This window comes from Zalophus californianus, chromosome X (genome assembly GCF_009762305.2).
Source record: "Zalophus californianus isolate mZalCal1 chromosome X, mZalCal1.pri.v2, whole genome shotgun sequence".
Lineage (NCBI taxonomy): Eukaryota > Metazoa > Chordata > Mammalia > Carnivora > Otariidae > Zalophus > Zalophus californianus.
Genome location: NC_045612.1, coordinates 68,075,705 through 68,100,460, shown reverse-complemented (window position 1 = coordinate 68,100,460; position 24,756 = coordinate 68,075,705). Strand labels below are relative to the sequence as shown.

Here is a 24,756-nt window from a genome sequence, read left to right as displayed (position 1 = left end):
TGGAGTCATTGTCTGGTTTTTGAATCAGGGTAATACTGGCCTCATAGAATGTGTTTGGAAGTTTTCCTTCCATTTCTATTTTTTAGAATAGTGCAAGATGAATAGGCATAAAAGTCTTCTTTAAATGTCTGGTAGAACTTCCTTGTGAAGACTTCTGGCCCTGGAATTTTGTCTGTTGGTAGATTTTTTGATTACTGATTCAATTTCTTTGCTGGTTATTGGACTTTTCAAGTTTTCTATTTGTTCCTGTTTCAGTTTTGGTAGTTTATATATTTCTAGGATTTTATCCATTTTTTCTAGGTTGTCCAACTTTTGGCATATGGTTTTTTTTTTAAGATTTTATTTTTGGGGGTGCCTGGGTGGCTCAGTCAGTTAAGCATCTACCTTCAGCTCAGGTCATGGTCTCAGGGTTCTGTGATCGAGCCCCGAATCAGGCTTCCTTCTCAGCGATGAGTCTGCTTCTCCCTCTCCCTCTGATCTCTCTAGGTCTTTTAAAGACTTTTATTTATTCACCTGAGAGAGAGCGAGAGAACACAAGCAGGGGGAGCGGCAGAGGGAGAGAGAGAAGCAGGCTCCCTGTGGGGCTTGATCCCAGGAACCTGGGATCATGACCTAGCCAAAGGCAGTTGCTTAACCAGCGGAGCCACCCAGGTGCCCCGGGCATATGGTTTTTCATAATATTCTCTTATAATTGTTTGTATTTCTGTGGTGTTGGTTGTGATTTCTCCTGTCTCATTTGTGAGTTTATTTATTTGGGTCCTTTCATTTTTCTTTTTTGATAACTCTGGCTAGGGGTTTATCAATTTCATTAATTCTTTTGAAGAACCAGCTCTTGGTTTCATTGATCTGCTCTTTTTGTTTGTTTGTTTGTTTGTTTGTTTGTGTGTTTCTATATCAATTATTTCTGCTCTAATATTTATTAGTTCCCTTCTTCTGGTGGCTTTAGGCTTCATTTGTTGTTCTTTTTCTATCTCCTTCGGGTGTAAGGTTAGGTTGCTTATTTCAGATTTTTCTTGCTTTGGGAGTTAGGCCTGTATTGCTATATACTTCCCTTTTAGGTCTGCTTTTGCTGCATCCCAAAGGTTTTGGACTGTTGTGTTTTCATTTTTATTTGTTGCAATGTATATTTTTAAACTCCTGTTTGATTTCTTGGTTGACCCATTCATTCTTTAGTTGTATGTTCTTTAATTTCCATGTATTTAGTCTTTCCAAATTTTTTCTTGAGGTTGACTTCAATTTTCATAGCGTTGTGGTTAGAAAATATGCATGGTATGATCGCAGTCTTTTTGTACTTGTTGGGGCCTGATTTGAGACCTAGGTGATCTTTTCTGGAGAATGTCCTATGTACACTTAACAAGTTATGCATATTCTGTTGCTTTAGGATGAAATGTGGTGAATATATCTGTTAAGTCCATCTGCTCCAGTGTGTCATTCAAAGCCATTGTTTCCTTGTTGATTTTCTGATTAGATGATCTGTCCATTGATGTAAGTGGGGCATTAAATTCCCCTATGATTATTGTATTATTATCAATGCATTCCTTTATGCTTGATATTAAGTATTTTATATATTTGGGTGCTCCAGTTTTGGGGACAAAAATATTGACAATTGTTAGATCTTCTTGTTGGATAGACCCCTTCATTATGATATAGTGCCCTTCCTCATCTTTTGTTATAGTCTTTGGTATAAAATATAGTATGTCTGATAGAAGTATTGCTACCCTGGCTTTCTCTTGACTGCTGTTTGTGTGGTAAATATTTCTTCATCCCCTTGCTTTCAGTCTGCAGGTGTCTTTAGGTCTAAAATGAGCCTCTTTTAGGCAGCATTTATTTTTTATTATTCATTTTATTTAAAATCAATTAATTAACACATAGTATATTATTACTTTCAGAGTTAGAGTTAAGTGATTCATCAGTTGCATATAACACCCAGTGCTCATTATATCAAGTGCCCTCTGTAATGCCCATCACTCAGTTACTGCATCCCTCCACCCACCTTTCCTCCAGCAATCCTCCATTTGTTTTCTATAGTTAAGAGTCTTTTATGGCTTGTCTCCCTCTCTGGTTTCATCTTATTTTATTTTTCCTTCCCTTCCCCTATGTTTATCTGTTTTGTTTCTTAAATTCCACATATAAGTGAAATCATATGATATTTGTCTTTCTCTGACTGACTTATTTCCCTTATCATAGTACCCTCTAGTTCCATCCACATCATTGCAAATAGCAAGATTTCATTCTTTTTTGGTGGCTGAGTAATATTCCATCAGTATATATACCACCTCTTCTTTATCCATTCAACTGTCAATGGACATCTGGGCTCTTTCCATAGTTTGACTATTGTGGACATTGCTGCTATAAACATTGGGGTGCACTTGCCCCCTCAAATCACTATGTTTGTATCCTTTGGATAAATACCTAGTAGTGCAATTGCTGGGTCATAGGGTAGCTCTATTTTAACTTCTTGTGAAACCTCCATACTATTTTCCAGAGTGGGTGTACCAGCTTGCATTCCCACCAACAGTGTAAGAGGGTTCCCCTTTTTCCACATCTTCACCAATATCTATCGTTTCCTGAGTTAATTTTAGCCATTCTGACTGGTATGAGGTGGTATCTCATTGTGGTTTTGATTTGTATTTCCCTGATGCCAAGTGATGTGGAGCATTTTTTTATGTGTCTGTTAGCCATTTGAGTCTTCTTTGGAGAAATGTCTGTTCATGCCTTCTGCCCATTTCTTGATTGGATTATTTTCCTTTGGGTGTTGACTTTGATAAATTCTTTATAGATTTTGGATACTAGCCCTTTATCTGATAAGACATTTGCAAATATCTTCTCCTATTCTGTAGGTTGCCTTGTAGTTTTGTCGACTATTTCCTTTGCTGTGCAAAAGCTTTTTATCTTGATGAAGTCCCAGTAGTTCATTTTTGCTTTTGTTTCCCTTGTCTCTGGAGACGTGTTTAGCAAGAAGTTGCTGTGGCTGAGGTCAAAGAGGTTGCTGCCTGTGTTCTCTTACAGGATTTTGATGGATTCCTGTCTTATATTTAGGTCTTTCATCCATTTCGAGTTTATTTTTGTATATGGTGTAAGGAAATGGTCCAGTTTCATCCTTCTGCATGTGGCTGTCCAATTTTCCCAACACCATTTGTTGAAGAGACTTTTTTCCACTGGATGTTCTTTCCCGCTTTGTTGAAGATTAGTTGACCATGGAGTTGAGGGTCCATTTCTGGGTTCTTTATTCTGTTCAGTTGATCTATGTGTTTGTTTTTGTGCCAGTACCATACTGTCCTGATGATTACAGCTTTGTAATAGAGCTTGAAGGCTGGAATTGTGATCAACCAGCTTTGGTTTTCTTTTTCAACCTTTCTTTGGCTATTTGGGGCCTTTTCTGGTTCCATACAAATTTTAGGATTATTTGTTCCAGTTCTGTGAAAAATGATGGTATTTTGATAGGGATTGCATTGAAAATGTAGATTGCTCTGGGTAGCATAGACATTTTAACAATATTTGCTCTTCCAATCCATGAGAATGGAATGTTTTTCCATTTTTTGTGTGTCATCCTTCATTTCTTTTGTAAGTGTTCTGTAGTTTTCAGAATACAGATCCTTTACATCTTTGGTTATGTTTATTCCTGGGTATTTATGGTTTTGGGTGCAATTGTAAATGGGATTGATTCCTTGATTTGTCTTTCTTCTATTGTAGGCAGAATTAGATGGGTCTTGTTTTTTCTTTTTTATCCTTTTCACACCCTGTCTTTTGATTGCAGCATTTAGTCCATTCACATTCAGAGAAATTATTGACAGTTATGAATTTAGTTCCATTTTATTACTTATTTTGTTATTGTTTCTGAAGTTTTTCTCTGTTCCTCTCTAGTCCTTTTAGCTGTTGATCTTTCTTTCCCACTCAAAGAGTTCCCTTCAAAATATGTCTTGCAGGTCTAGTTTAATGGTCATGAACTCCTTTAGTGTTTGTTTTTCTGGGAAACTCTATTTCTCCTTCTATCTCCCCTGAATGACAGCCTTGCTGGATAGAGTATTCTTGGCTGCATATTTTTCCCATTCAGCACATTGAATATATCATTCTACTCCCTTCTGGCCTCCCAAGATTTTATGGAGAGGTCTGCTGCTAAGCTTATTTGTCTTCCCTTTAAGTTGAAGATTTGCTTTGTCTTGGTGCCATTAAAATTTTTTTATCTCTATATTTTGTAAATTTAATTATGATCTTTTGGTGATGTCTAGCTTTTGTTGATTTTGATGGGAGTTCACTCTACTTCCTAGATTGGTTGTCTGTTTTTTTCCCCAGATTAGGGGAAGTTTTCAGCTATAATTTGCTTAAATAAACCTTCTGCCACTTTTCCCCTCTCTTCTTCTGGGACTCCTATGGTACTAGTGATACTTTGCTTTATGGAGTCACTGAGTTCCCTAACTCTACATTTGTGAGCCAATATTTTTTCCCTCTTCTTTTCATCTTTGTTATTTTCCATAATTTTGTCTTCTATTTCACTTATTCTTCCTCTTCTTCCATCCTTGTCATTACATCCAGTCAGTTTCATATCTTGGTTATAGGATTTTTTATTTTGGCCTGACTAGTTTTTAGGTCTTTTATCTCTGCAGTAAGGGACTCCTTCATGTCTTTTGTGCTTTCCTTAAGCCCAGCTAGTATCCTTATGATTGCTGCAAATTCTGGATCAGTCATATTATATCTGTTTCGAGTAAAATCCTTGCTGTGACCTTTTCTTGTTCTTTCTTTTGGGATGAATGCCTCCATCATGGCATTTTGTCTAGGTCTCTCTATTCTTTTGTTTGTTAGAAAATCCTGTCATAGTTTCTGATCCTGAGATTAATGGCTTTAGAAAGAAGAGGTCATATACTGCTAAGGCCTTGTGCTTCCGGAAGTATTTCTGTTGTATGCTGTGTGCACTCTGCTGCTGTGTTTTGGTTGTTCTTTCCCTCAGGTCAGTGCTCTGCAGTTTCTCCTTGCCTGCAGTGGGGAGTGTTTGGACATGGCCAGAGTATGGTGAGTTTTAACTAGGTGTCCTCTGGTCTGCTTGTTATAAGAGGCCCAGTGCTATTTCTATTAGAGCTGAAGCTTTGCAGAACTATGGTCAGTAGACAAGGTGTCTGTGGGGTGGACTGGGGTTGTGCTGGTCTTCTGGGGGAGGGGCCTGCTGCTCTGGTTCTGAGATACACTTTCACTAGAAAAGCAGCACCTGCAGAGCACAGGGGGGCAGGGTTTGGTGTAAGCATTATAGGTCACCACTGTTGGTGCTTTTCTGCTTACTGAAGTTAGTTTATCCTGAGGGGTAGGGTATAGAAATGGCTCCAGCCCTCCCTAGTCCTGGAGATGGGAGTTTGCACCCATTGCTGTCTGGTTAGCCTTTTCAGAAGAGCAAACAGTCTCCTCTTGTGTGTTCCAGGCATCCCTCATATTCCTGCCTTCACCCTCTCTGTGTCTGGGCTGTCTGCCCACCTGGCAGCACAGTGTACCTGTGTTCTATTCCAGGTAAAATGGCTGTTTTAAAACAATAAACTTTATAGTGACCTAGTATAGCAGGGACTGGCACTCCTACTCTGGGTGATGGTCTTGCTGCTCTCAGTCTGATGCAGGTTTGTCCCAGAAGGGCAGTTACAACAAAGTGTGGGGGCGTGGATTTCGGAGTAAAGTGCAACAAAGAGCTGTATCCAGGTTAGCCACCCTAAGTGGATGTCTCTGCACCTATGCTGAGTGGCAGGACAGGGTAATGGCACCCACAGACCCTTTTGTACCCAGAGATGCAATGCCACCTCTTACAGATGTGGTCCAGAAAGGGGGAACTGTCCCTCCCAGTGCATCCCAGGGCATCTTCGGATCATGCCCTCTGTTACTGGGCTATCTGCCCTCCTTCTCCACAGGAGCACTGCAACATCCACTGACTATGCTGTGGACCACTAAAACTCATTTTTGAGCCCTGCTGGTTGTAAAAACTCATGAAAATCAGCTTCTCTGATTTCCCAGTCAATGGCTTTGGGGGAAGTGTTTTTCATGTGCAATCCCCTGTGTGCTCCCCCACCCCTTACCTCTCTCTGTGAGCAGGGCTCCCTCACCTCCATAGCACATGGGATCCTTTTATCTCCCAAATCACATCGCTGCACCTCCTACCTTCTATGATGTGGCCTCCACTCTCCCTCTAGTTGTGCAGTTTGTTCTGTCAGTCCTCAGATTGATCTCTTGGGTATTCAAAATGATTTGATATTTATCTAGCTGTTTTCAAGAGATGAAGCAAGCCTAGGGTCCTCCTAATGCCACCATTTTAGCTCCTCACTTCTATCAGTTTTTTGGTGGAGTCTTCTGGGTTTTCTATATAGAGTATTACCTCATCTGCAAATAGTGAAATTTTACAACTTCATTGTCAGTTGAGATGCCTTTTATTTCTTTTTTTTTTAATTTTTTTATTGTTATGTTAATCACCATATATTACACAATTTGTTTTGGTGTACTGTTCCATGATTCATTGTTTGTTCATAACACCCAGTGCTCCATGCAGAATGTGCCCTCCTCAATACCCATCACCAGGCTAACCCACCCCCCCACCCTCCTCCCCTCCAGAAACCTCAGTTTGTTTTTCAGAGTCCATCATCTCTCCTGGTTCGTCTCCCCCTCTGACTTACTCCCCTTCATTCTTCCTCTCCTGCTATCTTCTTCTTTTTCTTTTTTCTTAAAATATGTTGCGTTATTTGTTTCAGAAGTACAGATCTGTGATTCAACAGTCTTACACAATGCCTTTTATTTCTTTTTGTTGTCAGATTGCTATGGATGGAAGTTCCCATACTATGGTAAATAACAATGGTGAGAGTGGACATCCCTGTTTTGTTCCTGACCATAGAGGAAAAGCTCTGTTTTTCCCCATTGACTATGATGTTAGCTGTGGGTTTTAAATAGATGACCTATATTATGTTCAGGTATGTTTCCTCTAAACCTACTTTGATGAGGGTTTTTATAATGAATGGATGTTGAACTTTGTCAAATGCATTTTATGCATCTATTCAGATGATCATGTTTCTTATCCTTTCTATTATTAATGTGGTGTATCACAATGATTGATTTGCAACTACTGCACCACCCTTGCAACTCAGGAATAAATCTCACTTGGTCATGGTGAATGATTCTTTTAATGTATTGGTGGATTTCGTTTGCTAGTATTTTATTGAGAAATTTTGCATCCATGTTCATCAGGGATAGTGGTTTGTAATTCTCTTTCTTAGTGGAGTCTTTATCTGGCTTTGGTGTTAGGGTAATGCTGGCCTCATAGAATGAATTTGGAAGTTGCCCTTCCTTTTCTATGTTTTGGAATAGTTTAAAAATAATAGATATTAACTCTTCTTTAAATGTCTGGTATAATTCTTCTGGGAAGCCATCTGGCCTGGGACTTTTGTTTGTAGGAATATTTTTGATTAATGATTCTATTTCTTTGATGGTTATTGGTTTTCAAGTTTTCTATCTTCCTGTATCAGTTTTGGTAGCTTATACATTTCTAGGAATTTATCCATTTTTAAATTATCCAATTTGTTGGCATATAGTTTTTCCTAATATTCTCTTATTATTGTTTGTATGTTTGTGGTGTTGGTTATCTGTCCTCTCTTATTTGTGATTTTATTTTTTGGGGTCCTTTCTCTTTTCTTTTTGATAAGCCTGGCTAGAGGTTTATAAATTTTAGTAATTTTTCTAGGAACAACCTCCTGGTTACATTGGTCTGTTCTATTGTTTTTTATTTTCAGTTTCTATATCAATTATTTCTGCACTAATCTTTATTATTTCCCTTGTTCTGCTGGCTTTAGGATTCATATATTGCTCTTTTTGTAGCTCCTTTACATGTAAGGTTAGATTTTTAATTGAAAGTTTTCTTGCTTCTTAAGGTAGGCCTGTATTGCTATATACATCCCTCTTGGGACTGCTTTTGCTGCATTCCAAAGGTTTTGGATCCTTGTGTTTTCATTTTCAATTGCTTGCATACTTTTTTTGTTTTTTTTTTCCCCTTGATTTCCATATTGACCCATTCATTGTTTAGTACCATGTTGCTTAGCCTACATGTATTTGTGGTCGTTCCAAATTTTTTCTTGTTGTTGACTTCGTTTCATAGCATTACGGTCAGAAAAGATGCAGGGTATGATCTCAGTCTTTTTGTACTTGTTGAGGCCTGATTTGTGACCTAGTATGTAATCTATTCTGGAGAATGTCCCATGTACATTTGAAAAGAATGTGTATTCTGCTTTTTTGGGATGGAATGTTTTGAATATATCTTATAAGTTTATCTGGTCCAGTATGTCATTCAAAGCCATTGTTGCCTTGTTTATTTTCTGTGTAGGTGATTTGTCCATTGATGTAAGGTGGGTATTAAAGTCTCCTACTATTAATTTGTTATTATCCATTATTTCCTTTATGTTTGTTACTAAATGTTTTACATATTTGGGTGCTCCCTTTTGGGTGCATAATATTTACAATTATTACATCTTCTTTTTGGATAGACCCCTTTATTATGATATCCTGACCTTCTTCATCTTTTGTTATAGTTTTTTTCTTTGTTTTAATTTTAATTTTTTATTTAAATTCAATTTTGTTAACATGTAGTGTATTATTAGTTTCAGGGGTAGAATTTAGTGATTCATCAGTTGCATATAACACCCAGTGCTCATTACATCAAGTGCCCTCCTAATGCCCATCACCTAGTTACCCCACCCCCTCACCTCTGCTCCAGCAACCCTCAGTTTTTTTCCTATAGTTAAGAGTCTCTTATGGTTTGCCTCCCTCTCTGTTTTTATCTTATTTATTTTTCCTTCCCTTCCCCTATGTTCATCTGTTTTGTTTCTTAAATTCCACATATGATTGAAATCATATGGTATTTGTCTTTCTCTAACTTATTTCCCTTAACATAATACCTTTTAGTTCCATCCACGTCATTGCAAATGGCAAGATTTCATTCTTTATGATGCCTGAGTAATATTCCATTGTATATACACCACATCTTCTATATCCATTCATCTACCAATGGATATCTGGGCTTTTTAAATATTTTGGCTATTGTGGACATTGCTGTTATAAACATTGGAGTCCATGTGCCCCTTTGAAACACTATTTTTGTATCATTTGGATAAATACCTAGTAGTGCAATTACAGGGCTTCCTCAAGAAGCAAGTCTCAAATATGCAACCTAAAGGAGCTGGAAAAAGAACAGCAAATAAAGCCTAAATCTAGCAGAAGAAGAGAAATAATAAAGATTAGAACAGAAATCAATGCTATAGAAATTAAAAAAACCCGATAGAACAGAGCAATGAAACTAGGGCCTGGATCTTTGAAAGAATTAATAAGATTGATAAACCCCTAGGCTAGACTTCTCAAAAAAAAAAAAAAAGAACAAAAAAGAACCCAAATAAAAATAAATAAATAAATAAATAGATAAATAAATAAATAAATCAGGAATGAAAGAGATCACAACCAACACCCCAGAGATACAAGCAATTATAAGAGAATATTATGAGCAATTATATGCCATCAAATTAGGCAATCTGGAAGACATGGATAAATTCCTAGAAACATATGAACTACCACACCTGAAACAGGAAGAAATAGAAAATGTGAACAGACCCATAACCGGCAAAGAAATTGTATCAGTCATCAAAAATCTCCCAAGAAACAAGAGTCCAGGGCTGGATGGCTTCCCAGGGGAATTCTACCTAACATTTAAAGTAGAGTTAATACATATTCTTCTGACTGTTCCAAAAAAATAGAAATGGAAGGAAAACTTCCAGACTCGTTCTATGAGGCCGCATTACCTTGATCCCAAAACCAGACAAGGACCCCACTAAAAAGGAGAATTACAGACCAATATCCCTGATGAACATGGATGCAAAAATTCTCACCAAGATACTAGCTAATAGGATTCAATAGTACATTAAAAAGATTATTCTTTTTATTTGTTTGGGCTTTGTGGGATTTGTTTCTGGGCTTCAAGGGTGGTTCAACATCCACAAATCAATATGATACACCACATTAATAAAAGAAAGGACAAGAACCATATGATCCAATAGATGCAGAAAAAGCACTTGACAAAATACAGGATCCTTTCTTGATAAAAGCCCTCTGCCATGTAAGGATAGAGGAACATACCTCAACATCATAAAAGCCATATAGGAAAGACCCAGAGTGAATATCACCTTCGACTGAGAGCTTTTCCTCTAAGGTCAAGAACATGACAGGGATGTCCACTCTCACCATGTTGTTCAATACAGTCTTTGTTTTAATGTCTAGTTTGCCCAATATAAGCTACTCCAGCTTTCTTTTGACATCCTTTCCTGTGATAAATGTTTTCCATCCCCTCACTTTCAGTCTGAAGGTGTCTTCAGCTCTAAAATGAGTCTCTTATAGGCAGCATATATATTGGTTTGTTTTATCATCCATTCTGATTGGAGTCTTTGGAGCATTTATTCTATTTAAATTCAGAGTAATTATTGGTAGATATATATTTGGTGCCATTTTATTACTTCTTTTGTCAGTGTTTCTGGAGATTTTCTCTGATCCTTTTTTGTCTTTTTCACTTTTGGTCTTTACCTTCCACTCAAAGGGTCCCCTTTAATATTTCTTGCAGGGCTGGTATAGTTGTAATGATGTCCTTTCATTTTTGTTTGTCTGGGAAACTTTCTCTACTATTCTGAATGATAGCCTTGCCGGATAGAATATTCTTGGCTGCAGACTTTTCCCCTTCAGCACTTTGAATATGCCATGCCACTCCCTTCTGGCTTGCCTAAGTTTCTTTTGGAAATCTCCAGGTAGGCTTATGATGGGTCTTCCCTTGTAAGCTGAGGACTTATTTTTTCTTGCTACTTTTAAGATTTTTTTATCAATATATTTTGCAAATTTAGTTATAGTATATGTCAGTATTGTCCTGCTTGTATTGATTTTGATGCAAGTTCTCTGTTCCTCCTGAATCTGGATGTCTGTTTCCTTCCCCAGATTAGGGAAGTTTTCAGCTTTAGTTCCCTGAAGATTTTCTATCGCATTTACTCTCTCTTCTTCTGACTATATTATGAATGTTATCACATTTGATGGAGTCAGTGAGTTCTCCAAGTGTATTCTCATGTTACATAAGTCTTCTTTCTTTTATTCAGCTTCATCATTTTCCATTATTTTGTCTTCTATATTGATAAAGGAAAGCCATTATTAGGGTTCGAGGCTGATGGCTGAGAAAGAATTCTTGAGACGTCTTTGGTGCAAAAAGATGATTTTATTAAAGCATGGGGACAGAACCCATGGGCAGAAAGAGCTGCAATGAGGTCATGAGGAGTGGCCCATTATATACTTTCAAGTTGGGAGGTGGTTCGGGATAGCATAAGTCTCTAAGGAATTTTGGAAGCAAGGTTTCCAGGATCTTGAGCAGGCTAGCTGTTGTTGGGGAAAGGTCATTTATTACTGTATAATAAAACCTTAGTCATGAGACCCTTCAGATGTATATCAGTGGGCCATATGCTTGGAGGATGATTTGTCAACACGTATCTTGCGGGGGTTAGAGATAAAGGAAGTTTCCAAAGGAATTTTTATACATTAAAGTAGACTTACAGGATCCTGGTGGCGGGGGGGTGGGCAGTCAGACTAGGATTGTCTTTTGCCCTTAGCAAAGTATTAACATTGAGGCAGTTGAGTCCCTAGAGGAATGTCACTCTGCCTGTTTCAAGGACTTGTCGATGGGCTGTAAGTAGTAAGGAAATTTAATAATTTTTTCTGCCTTTGTTTCCCACATCATATATCATTAATTCATTCCTCTGCTTCACCCTGCTGTTCATTGCATCGAGCCTGTTTCCAATCTCATTTATTGCATTCTTCATTTCTGATTCTTTTTTAACTCTTTTATCTCTGCAGTGAGTCTCACTGATGTCTCCCATTGTTTTCTCAAGCCCAGTGAGTATCCTTATGATTTTTGCTTGAAATTCTCCATCAGGCATGTTACTTATATCTGTTTCCCTTACATCTCTGGCTGTGGCCTTATCTTGTTCTCTCATTTGGGATGAATTCCTCCATCTTGGCATTTTGTCTAAGTCTCTACTTTCTTCTCCGTGTTAGAAAAGCCAGTTATGTCTCCTTCTCCTGAAAGTAATAACTTTATGAAGAAGAGGCCATATAGTGTCCAGGGTCTGATGCTGTAGGGAGTGTCTCAGTGTCTCTAATGTATGCAGGGTGTACTCTGCTGTTGTGTTTTGGCTGTTTTATCCTTCAGGCCAGTCATCTGCAGAGATTCTCCTTGCTTGCAGTGGGCAGTGTTTGGTCCTTTGTGGCAGTGGTCATAGCGGTTTTGTTCAGGGGACGCCTCAGGTCGCTTTGACACCAGGAACCTCTGACATATACTGTGTGGGACACCACCCGGGAGTTGGTGGGGGGATTTTCTAGGTAATGGACCTTCTCTTCAGTTCCCAAGGACTTTCCCTTGGGATGCTTTTTAACCCACTGGAAACAATTTGGGTTGCAAAACTTAGGAAAGGACTAAGCTCCTGTAACACTGCATGGCCTCAGTGGGATCTATCAGTTAGATCTCCTCTGCAGGAAATATATTGGGCAAATGGACCCAGGGTACTTTCATTGCTATACCTAGGCCTTCATTGCTCTACACCAGGACCCCGACCTAAGGGCCTCTTGGAGAATGTGTTTGCCTGAATGGGTCGGCTAATAAACTCTCTCCTGACACACCGCATGATAATTATCTAAATAGGCCTCCTCCAAATAAACCCAGGCACCCAAGAGTGTTTAGTTTTATATAAACTACCAAACTGTCTACCAAAGTGATTGTACCATTCTGCAGTCCCACCAGCTATGAATGAGAGTTCCTGTTGCTCCACATCCTCACTAGCATTGGTACTGTCAGTATTTTGAATTTCTGCCATTCTAATAGGTGTGTAGTGGTATCTTGTTGATTTGATTTGTAATTCCATAATGATGTATGGTATTGAGCATCTTTTCATATGCTGTTTGCCATTTGTATGTCTACTTTGGTAACATATCTGTTCAGATATTTTATGCATTTTTAAATTGGGCTGTTAATTTCTGTTTGATTTTTTAAAAACCATGGGCATGCATTACTTCTATCATAGAAAATCTAGTTATTTTTGTATGTACTGATATTTAAAATTTTTATTGTGTCTCAAATAGAACTTTTATTAAAATGTAAACAGCTGTTTTATTTTTGCCTGCCCAGAAAAACCAGTTTCTATGTTTTCCCTTTATCAAGTCTTTAACATCCCTAATCCTATTTAGGTATGTGCTTTAAAACTTTCTAAGGTTTTAACAAAGTTCCTCAAGATTTAGATCATCAAAGTCTCACTGACTAATTAGGCTTGTTTGTTTGGTATGTTACGTTCTGGTGTAAGGTCATCATCACTCAATATTCTGGCTATTGAAGTGTTATGTGTCACAGAGAGTTTCCTTGTCAATCACATCATAATGAACTCTCATATCAGATCATTAACGATGTCCATTTCTGAGTTTTTGTCATTTATAATTGTTATTGTCTTGCAAAATGAGTTTCACCTTCAAGGAGATTCATATAAAGGACTTTTAGGACAATACAGGTATTCAATATCTTTAAGATCATAAAACTGAAATGGGTAGGATTTTCCAGAACTAAGTAAAAGCTGCATTCAAACTGAACAAGAATTAGTAATCTGGGACTCAATGAACTAAAGCGAAATAAGTCAATCAGAGAAAGACAATTATCATATAATCTTACTGACATGTGGAATTTGAGAAACAAGGCAGAGGATCATAGGGGAAGGGAGGGAAAAATGAAACAAGATGAAACCAGAGAGGGAGACAAACCATAAGAGACTCTTAATCTCAGTAAACAAACTGAGGGTTGCTGGAGTGGAGGGGGGTGGCTGGGTGATGGAGGGGGGATGGGGTGGCTGGATATTGGACATTGGGGAGGGTATGTGCTATGGTGAGTGCTGTGAATTATGTAAGACTGATGAATCACAGACCTGTACCCCTGAGGCAATAATACATTATACTTTAATAAAAAAATAGATGACTATAGTTTTGTGACTCTTGTTTGAAACATTGCTGGTTCTCTAATGTTTACTCTTCCAGATTAAGGAAACTTTCTCTTAAGATATCTATGACTTACAAAAACATGATAAAGTATTCATTTGTGAACAAATTGAAGCATTTAACTTTTCTCTTTACCTGAACCCTCCAAAATTCAAAAGGTCTCAGTAAGTAGTCTTTCTTTCATGGCAATCATAGTCATTTGCGTAAGTTGAGGAAGAATCTGTTCTCCTTGTAATAGGATGTCAATGGAAACACTGGTTATTTTACCAAGGTTTGACTGGAATGTCATATTTGAGAGAGGCATGCATAGACTCAGATATGACCAAACAGCTTTAAGAACTAAGGTTGACTTTAGGAAACCTGGAGCCATAAAGCCCCATGGAAATGTTGGCCTGATGCCTTGCTTACAGAATTCCCAGCAGCCTCACCAGGTGAGTAAAGAATGTCACTTCCTGGCAGGTGCAGGAACCTCAGGATATATTGGGGACCTCATGAAGAGGAATCTGCCCAAATCTACAGTTATCACAGGCATGTCTGATGGCAAGTTCTGGCCTGGAGAGGCTACTAAAAGTTCAGCCTAGAGATTCCTTATAAAAGTTTTAGCAAAGCAGATTCTAAAAGATCTATATGATCAATCATTATTCTTGCTGAGCTTATGTAAATGATTAGGCCAAGTTTGTTAAAACTGAAATTGTTTTGCAAATAAATTAGTCCTGATTTGGTTACCTCTGATTAAAAATGAGGTTTAGAGAGAAAAATTATGTTTCAGTAACACACCTTTGTGGATGTTAAATTCTAGATCTGATTGTCTTTAAATGTGTGTTGTAGGGTGCCTGGGTGGCTCAGTCGTTAAGCATCTGCCTTCGGCTCAGTTCATGATCCCAGGGTCCTGGGATTGAGCCCCACATTGGGCTCCCTGCTCAGCAGGAAGCCTACTTCTCCCTCTCCCACTCCCCCTGCTGCTGTTTCCTCTCTCGCTGTGTCTCTGTCAAATAAATAAATAAAATATTAAAAAAAAAAAAGTAAATGTGTGTTGTTTACCTAAGCTAGACAACTTGAGGTAAACTTCAGAGAAATTAGCATAATAGCTCATGTATAGACAGTCTTCTTGCTTGTTACTCTGTGGGGATAATAACAGGACCCCATGGGCACATGATTATTTAAACAGCTGGGAAATGGGATTGATTCCCCAACGATTGTATAACTCATCTAGCACCTTGACCAATTCTACGTGGCTGGGATGAAGAAATTGCTCCTTAAAAGCCAGAGCATACCACACTCCACAGGGTTAACTATGGGCTTATGGAGGTAATGGATGACCCCACTTTCTTTATGCTTGGAATGGATGATACACTTGGGGATGCCCTTATCTCTTGACAAGTCTTCTCCCACTTGCCAGTGATTCCTTATAATTAGGATATTGTTAACGCTGGACCTCAAACAAAAAGGGCTTCTTGATGGTTTCGTCCCTCATAGTCATATTTATCCTGTTGAGGTACAATTGCAAACAAAGGCTTTAGCCAAGCACAGAACAGCCCTCCGGGTGAAAAGAGCGTCAAAGCTCACTATGGGACAGTCCTTGACTAATGACTTCACATCAGGTCCAGAGTGTCTTAGAAATCAAAGGCCACCAAAGGATGATGGGAGGCTGACTTATTAAATACCAGGCTACACGTTAAAATATGCCTGACATAATACTTGAAACCTGTCAGACTTTAAACCCAGCTACCCTTATGCCTGGACCTGACCATCATACTTCTATAGAGCATAACTGTTCAGAGGTTATTGATCTTGTTTATGCTAGTCAACCAGATTTAAAAGATGCTCCTATTGAAAATACAGATGACAGTTGGTTTACTGATGGCAATAGTTTTATGGAAAAGAGAATAAGAAAAGCTGGGTATGCTATAGTGCTCACTCGTGCTTTGCAATTGCCAAAGCCTTAAAAATTAATATTTAGGGGCGCCTGGGTGGCTCAGTCATTAAGTGTCTGCCTTCGGCTCAGGTCATGATCCCAGGGTCCTGGGATCGAGCCCTGCATTGGGCTCCCTGCTCTGCGGGAAGCTTGCTTCCCCCTCTCCCACTCCCCCGCTTGTGTTCCCTCTCTTACTCTGTCTCTATCTTTAAAAAAATTAATATTTATACTGACTCCAAATGTGCTTCCCTAGTCCTACATGTCCATGGAGCAATTTGAAAGAAAAGGGGATTATTATCAAGCCATAACTCCCCAATCAATATGGGCCTGAAATTATTACTCTTCTGAAGGCTGTACACCTACCTAAGGAGGTAGCTGTAATTCACCTCAAAGGACATCAAAGGATATGACCTTAGGAACCAATGAAAGTAATACAGAATTTACACCAGGCCACTGCTTTGGGTAAAAAGGCCACAGAGGTGACAAAAACTTTTCTAAGAAAAATTATCCCTAGATTTGGATTCCCTTGGTCCCTACAAACTAACAATAGACTGTATTTTATTACATATTCAAAAGATGGCCCTCCAAAACTGAATAGCCCTTGATATCTTGACTGCAGTTAAAGGAGGCCCAGAATTAGATGACTGTCTCCTAACAGGACCCAGTGGCTATATGGCTCTAACGTGTCTTCATGGCTTCCCCCAGGCTAGATAGGCCACTGTACTCTGGGTTTTGCCTGGATGCACCGACGCATTATTAAAATCATTACCAACCCAGCCAACCTTCCAAATTTAAAACAATGGTGGACATGTTCTCTGTCTCATTGGTATGGCCAACTAACATCCATTTTTGTTCCCTCTTTGGGACTGGAGGGTGTTTTTTGGCACATGGAAGCTTTTAATAAGTACACAGTCAAGGCCCTACATGATACTCAAAATAGCATTTCTCTACTAAATACTGAAGTAACACAAATGCTTAAAGCAGTTTTACAAAATAGAAAGGCATTAGATTAACTGCTGCACAAGGTGGAATGTGTGCTGTCATAAAAACAAAATGCTATGTATATGTTCCAGATTACCACAAAATATTTCTGGGTTTCTGACATAAATACTCAAATTGGCACTTTAAACAATCCCTGTCTTTCCTTTAATGATTGATTAAACTCCTGGGCTAGAAAAGGATTTTTTGTCAACTATCAAAGGACTCTTTTTCTTTTTGTTACACTAATCATGTTTTGCTGTTTTCTCCCATGTCTCTCCACCTGCTGCCCAGATTCCTTCACTGCCATAACTTCAAGCCAACAGATGATCCTTTCCACTTGGTAAGATCCACATGAGCAGTCTCCATTGGATTCAGCTGCCTCTGCCTTTTGTAACTCCTATATCTATATAAGCCTCAACTGACCAATGTTGAACCATAGGTAGGGACATCTCTATGCCCCTATTCAGAAGGAAGAAGTTATAGAAGATGAGACCTTCCACCCTCAATAACCTTAAAGATTTAAGGGTCAAAATTGTTCAGGGGGGAATGATGTGGGAAACAAATGCAGAAGAAAAATTAATAAATTTCCTTACTACCTACAGCCCATTGACTAGTCCTTGAAACAGGCAGAGTGACATTCCTCTAGGGACTCAACTGCCTCAATGTTAATACTTTGCTAAGGGCAAAAGGCAATCCTAGTCTGACCACCTCCCCACCCCCAACCAGGATCCTGTAAGTCTACTTTAACGTATAAAAATTCCTTTGGAAACTTCATCTCTAACCCCCACAAGATACGTGTTGACAAATCATCCTCCAAGCATATGGCCCACCGATATACATCTGAAGGGTCTCATGACTAAGGTTTTATTATACAGTAATAAATGACCTTTCCCCAACAACAGCTAGCCTGCTCAAGGTCCTGGAAACCTTGCTTCCAAAATTCCTTAGAGACTTATGCTATCCCTAACCACTTCCCAACTTGAAAGTATATAATGGGCCACTCCTTATGACCCTGGTGCAGCTCTTTCTGCCCACAGGTCCTGTCCCCATGTTTTAAAATCATCTTTTTGCACCAAAGACGTCTCAAGAATTCTTTCTCAGCCATCGGCCTCGAACCCTAATAATGGCTTTCCTATATCAATATAGAAGACAAAATAATGGAAAATGACGAAGCTGAATAAAAGAGAGAAAGAAGAATTATGTAACATGAGAATACACTTGGGGAACTCACTGACTCCATCAAATGTGATAACATTCATAATACAGAGTCAGAAGAAGAGAGAGGAAATGGGATAGAAAATCTTCGGGAAACTAAAGCTGAAAACTTCCCTAATCTGGGGAAGGAAACAGACATCCAGATTCAGGAGGAACAGAGAACTTGCATCAAAATCAATACAAGCAGGACAATACTGACATATACTATAATTAAATTTGCAAAATATACTGATAAAGAAAAAAACCCTAAAAAGTAGCAAGAAAAAAAAATAAGTTCTCAGCTTCCAAGGGAAGACCCATAAGGCTAGCTGCAGATTTCTCAATGGAAATGTGTCAAGCCAGAAGGGAGTGGCATGGCATATTCAAAGTGCTGAAGGGGGAAAGTCTGCAGCCAAGAATATTCTATCCAGCAGGGCTATCATTCAGAATAGAAGGACAGATAAAGAGTTTCCCAGACAAACAAAAACTAAAGGACATTGTGACCACTAGACCAACCTTGCAAAAATTTTAAGGGGGGACTCTTTGAGTGGAAAAGAAAGATAAAAAGTGATAAAAATAAGAAAGGATCAGAGAATATCTTGAGAAACAACAACAAAACAAGTAATAAATGTCATCAAATACTTATCTATCAATAATTACTCTGAATGTAAATGCCCTAAAACACTCCAATCAAAATACATATGGTGTCAGAATGGATACAAAAATGACCCATCTATATGCTGCCTATAAGAGACTCACTTTAGACCTAAAGACACATGCAGATTGAAAGTGAGGGGATGGAGAAACATTATCATTAAAATCGTCATCAAAAGAAAGCTGGAATAGCAATACTTATATTGGACAAACTAGACTTTATAACAGTCTGTAACAAGAGATGCAGAAGGACACTATATCATAATAAAGGATTCTATCCAACAAGAAGATCTAAAGATTGTAAGTATTTATGTGCCCAACTTGGGAGCACCAAATATATAAAACAGTAATTAAAAATAATAAAATAACTGATAATAATACAATAATAGTAGGGGAATTTAACACCCTAATTAAATCAATGGTGAGATCATCTAAACAGAAAATAAACAAGGATGTAGCCAGCCTGCATGAGCACCCCAGAACACACTTGCCCATATCAGGCTTAGCTCCAGTAATGCAGCCCAGGCAACCCATGTGCTGAGCACCCTGTGACACCCAGCATACATCCAATTCACCTTCAGCTATACTGCCATGTTGCCCACATTGTGGAGAGCCCCAGAAGAACAGTATGTAATCAATTCAGATTCATATGTCCTGCCAGGACACATTTCACACGGGGAGTCCAGAGACCACAGTGGCGCATGTCCATTTTAGCTTTGGCTGTCCTTTAAGGGTGCCCACTACAGAGCACCCCAAGACCTTCTGGCCTGTGCCCCACCTCAGGTCCAGTTGCCCCTTTAGAGCGTCCTATACGTGGGAAGTCTTGGAAACCCCAGTTTGCACCCAATTCAGCTTCAGCTATCCTGCCAAGTGTCCCTCTTAGTGTAGGGCCTTGGAACCACCTTGCTTGTATCCACTTTAGCTGCAGCTATCCTGCCAGGGCACCCACTGAGCAGAGATCCTAGGGAACCTCCCTTTCCTATGCAGAGAACCCTGGGGCACCTGAGATTGTACCCATTTCACCTTTTGCTTTCATGCCAGGTATAGAAACCTGGGACAACCTGGCCGGCATCCACTTCAGCCTTAGTTGGCCTGACTGGGTGCCCATTGCAGAGTGACCCACGATCCCCTGGAGTGCACCTATTTTAGCTTCACCTCTCCTGCTAGGGTGCCTTCAGCACTTAGAACCCTGGGACCCCCTGGCCTGTACCAACATCAGCTTTAGTTATTTGGCCAGGATGCCAACTGTATGAAGATCTCTAGACATCCAGCCCATTCCAGCCACAGTTTCAGCCAGCCAGCAAAATTCATCAGACACATGCAGTCTACATGGAAAATGACCATACACAAGACCTCATTCCTTCAAGTTAGATGAAGTGCCTGTTTCACCTAATCCATAGAAACAAAGTGAAGTAAAATGGGGAATTAGAGGAATATGCTCCAAAAGAAAGAAAAAGACAAAACCTCAGGAAAAAAAAAAAAAACTAATTGAAATGGAGATAAGTAATATGTCTGATAAAGAATTTAAAGTAATGATCTTAATGATGCACACCTGGTTGTAAAGAAGAGTGGAAGAACTTGTGAGACCTTTGATAAAAATATAGAAATATGAAAAAGAGCCAATCAGAGTTGAGTACAATAACTGAAATAATGAAATACACTAGAGGGAATCAACAGATGATTGGATGCAGAAGAATGTATCAGTGATCTGCAAGACAGAGTAGTGAACAACAAAAAGATAAAAGAATTTTTTAAAATGAGGATGGGTTAAGGGATATCTTGGATAACATCAAGGAAACAAACATTCACATTATAGGAGTCTCAGGACAAGAAGAGAGAAAGGGGCAGAAAACTTCTTTGAAGAAATAATAGGAGAAAGTATCTCTAATCCAGGGAAGGAAATATAATCCAGGTTTAAGAATCACAGAGTTCCAAACAAGATGAACCAAGGTGGGCCATACCATGACACATAATAGTTAAAATGTCAAATGTTACAGATAGAAGAAACACACCTCAGACCTAAAGACACTTACAGACTGAAAGTGAAGGGGTGAAAAAACATTTAACAAGGAAATGAAAGAGAAAAAAAAGGTGGGGTAACAGTAATTACATCAGAGGAAACAGAGTTTAAAACAAAGACAGTAATAAGAGACAAAGAAAGGTATTATGTAGTGATAAAGGGATCAATCCTACAATAGGATATAACAATTATAAATATCTATGCACCCAACATAGGGGCACCTAAATACGTAAACATTAATGGACATAAAGAGAGAAATTGATGGTAATGCAATAATAATAGGGGACATTAATATGCTTATATCAATAGATAGATGATGATAGATAGATAGATGATAGATAGATAGATAGATAGATAGATAGATAGATAGATAGATAAATTATCCAGGCAAAAAATCAGTAAGAAAACAGAGATCACATGTTTGGCTACAAAACAAACTAAAAAAATGTAAGGTTAAAATTATACCATGCATCTTTTCTGGACACAACAGTATGAAACTAGAAATAAATCACAAGAAAAAAAGAACTGGAGAAAACACAAATATGTGGAAGCTAAAGAACATGGTACTGAACAACAAATGGATCAATGAAGAAATCAAGAAGAAATCAAAATGTGGAATTTAGGAAACAAAACAGATTAACATAGGGGAAGGGAAGGAAAAATAAATAAGATAAAAACAAAGAGGGAGGCAAACCATAAGAGACTCTTAACTGCAGGAAAGAAACTGATGGTTGCTGGAGAGGATATGGGTTGGCGGTGGGGTAACTGGGTAATGGGCATAAAGGAGGGCACTTGATGGAATGAGCACTGGGTGTTATATGCAACTGATGAATCACTAAATTCTACCCCCTGAAACTAATAATACACTATATGTTAACTAAATTGAATTTAAATAAAAAAATTAAAAAACACATAAAGACAAAAATGTAAACAAAGTGGACTAATATTTTAGGATGCAGTGAAAGGAGCTCTAAGAAGGAAATATAAAGCAATATAGGCTTACCTCATAAAACAAGAAAAAGCCCAAATAAACAATCTAACCTTACACTTAAAGGGACTAGAAAAAGAAGAGCAAACAAAGCCCAAGGTGAGTCAAAATAAGGAAATAATAAAGGTTGGAGGAGAAATAAATGCCATAGAGACTAAAATAAAAGAAACATATCACTGAAACCAAGAGCTGGTTCTTTGTAAAGATAAACAAAATTACCCATAGCCAGACTCATCAAGAAAAAAGAGAAAGGAGCCAAATAAATAAAATCAGAAATAAAAGGAAAAGTAACAACTGACATCACAGAACTACAAAGGATTGTCAGAGAATACTATGAAAAATTAAATGGCAACAAATTGGAAAAGCTAGAAAAAAAAAGAATAAATTCCTATAAACATACAATCTTCCAAAAGTGAATCAGGAATAAATAGAAAATCTAATAGACCAATTACTAGTAACAAAATTGAATCAGTAGTCAAAAAACTACCAAAAAAATAAAAGTCCAGGACCAGATGGGTTCACAAATAAATTCTACTAAACACTTAAAGGAGAGTTACTAATTATCCTCCTCAAACGATTTTAAAAAAATAGAAAAGGAAGAAAAGCTTCCAACTACATTTTACAAGGCCAGCATTACCCTGATACCCAAACCAGACAATGACAACACAATAAGAAAGACTACAGGCAAGTATCCCTGACAAACACAGATGCAAAAATCCTCAACAAAATATCAAATTGCATTCAATGATACATTAAAGGATCATTTACCAAAATCAAGTGGTATTAATTCCAGGGATGCAAGGATGGTTCAATATTTGCAAATCAATCAATGTGATACACCACAGCAATGAAATGGATAAAATCATAGGACCATCTCAATTGATGCCCCCAAAGCATTTGACAAATTCAATATCTGTTCATGACAAAAACTCAACAAAGTGGGTTTAGAAGAAGAATACCTCAACACAATAAAGGCCATATATGAAAAGCCCACAGCTAACATACTCAATTATGAAAAACAGAGTTTTTCTCTAAAATCAAGAAAACAAAGCTGTCCACTCTTGCCACTTTTATTCAATATAATATTGGAAGTCCTAGCCATAGCAATCAGACAAGAAAAAGAAATAAGAGGCATCCATACTGGTAAGGAAGATTTTAAGCTGTCACTATTTGCAGATGACCTGATAGTATACATTGAAAACCCTAAATACTTCCCCAGAAAACCATTAGAAGTAATAAATGAATTCAGTAAAATTGCTGAATACAATATCAGTACCCAGAAATCAGTAGTGTTTCTAGCATTAAAAATAAAGTAGCAGAGAAATGAAGAAAACAATTGCATTTACAATTGCACCAAAAAGAATAAAATATTTAGGAATAAACTTAACCAAGGAGGTGAACAACCTATACTTGGAAAACTATAAAACATGGATGAAAAAAATTGAAGATGGCATGAGCAAATGGAAAGATATTCCATGCTCAAGTATTGGGAAAACAAATATTGTTAAAACTTCCATATTACCCAAAGAAATCTGTAGATTCAGTGCAATCCTTATCAAAATACCAACATTTTTCACATAACTAGAATAATCCCAAAATTTGTATGGAACCACAAAGACCCTGAATAGTCAAAGCAATCTTGAGAAAAAAAGAACAAAGCTGTAGGTATAACAATTCAGATTTCAAGATATACTATAAAGCTGTAATCAAAACAGTATGGTACTGGCACAAAAATAGACACATAGATCATTGGAATAGAAGAGTCAGAAATAAACCCATGATTATATGGTCAATTAATCTATGACAAAGGAGGCAAAAATACACAATAGGGAAAAACAGTCTTCAATAAATGGTGTTGGGAAAACTGGACAGCTACATGTGAAAGAATAAAACTGGAATACTATCTAACATTACACACAAAAATAAACTCAACTGGATTAAAGACCTCAATGTGAGACTTGATACCATAAAAGTCCCAGAAGAGAACACAGGCAGTAATTTCTCTGACATTGGCTATAGCATCATTTTTCTAGGTATGTCTCCTAAGACAAGAGATATAAAAGCAAAACTAAACTTTTGGAGCTACATCAAAATAAAAAGCTTTTCCACAGCAAAGGAAACCACCAACAAAACAAAAAGCCAACGTAATGAATGGGAGAAGATATTTGCAAATCCCTATGCATCTGATAAGGGGTTTATGTCCAGTATATATATAGAATGTATACAAGTCAACACACAAATAAACAGTCCAACTGAAAAATGGGCTGAGGACCTGAATAGACATTCAGTTCTGCAAAGCAGACATACAGATGGCCAACAGACACATGAAAATATGATCAACATTACTAATCATAAGGGAAATGCAAATCAAAACCACAATGAAATATCACCTCACACCTGTCAGAATGGCTAAAATAAAAAACACAAGAAGTAATGAGTGTTGGCAAGGATGTGGAAGAAAAGGAACCCTCAGGCACTATTGGTGGAAACGTAAATTGCTGCAGCCAATGTTGAAAACAGTATGGATGTTCCTCAAAAAATTAAAAATAGCAATACTATGTTGATCCAATAATTTCACAATTGGTTTTTACCCAAAGAAAGTTAAATCACTAATTTGGAAATGCATAAGCATCCTTGTTCATTGCAGGAGCATTTACAATAGCCAGGATATGGAAGCAACCTACATATCCAATGATAGATTAATGGATAAAGAAGGAATGGATATATGTAATGGAATATTACTTAGCCATAAAAGGCATGAGAGTTTGCCATTTGTGACAACATGGATGGACCTAGAGCTTATTATGCTAAGTGACATAATTCAGACTGGGAAGGACAAATACCATATGATTTCACTCATATGCAGAATCTAAGAAACAAAACAAATGAGGAACAAACAAAAAGCAGAATCAGACCTATAAATATAGAGAACAAACTGATGGTTACCAA

At 37.9% G+C, this 24,756-nt stretch overlaps 1 protein-coding gene across 3 annotated transcripts in view; it reads left to right on the top strand.

The window, feature by feature from the left end:
• Positions 1-17,536, top strand: part of UPRT (uracil phosphoribosyltransferase homolog) — a 65,337-nt gene extending 47,801 nt beyond the window's left edge. Inside the window, exons 7-8 of one of the 3 annotated variants that reach the window (XR_003522535.1) lie at positions 6,774-6,929; positions 17,243-17,536. Coding sequence is in view for 2 of the 3 variants with exons in the window: in XM_027607771.1 (XP_027463572.1) it covers positions 17,243-17,295 (53 nt within the window). In the remaining variant the exon portion in view is untranslated. Of the gene's footprint in view, positions 1-6,773; positions 7,129-17,242 lie in introns of those variants that run through there. The other 2 variants (XM_027607771.1, XM_027607773.1) reach the window with 2 other exon arrangements.
• The last annotated feature ends 7,220 nt before the right edge of the window (positions 17,537-24,756 follow it).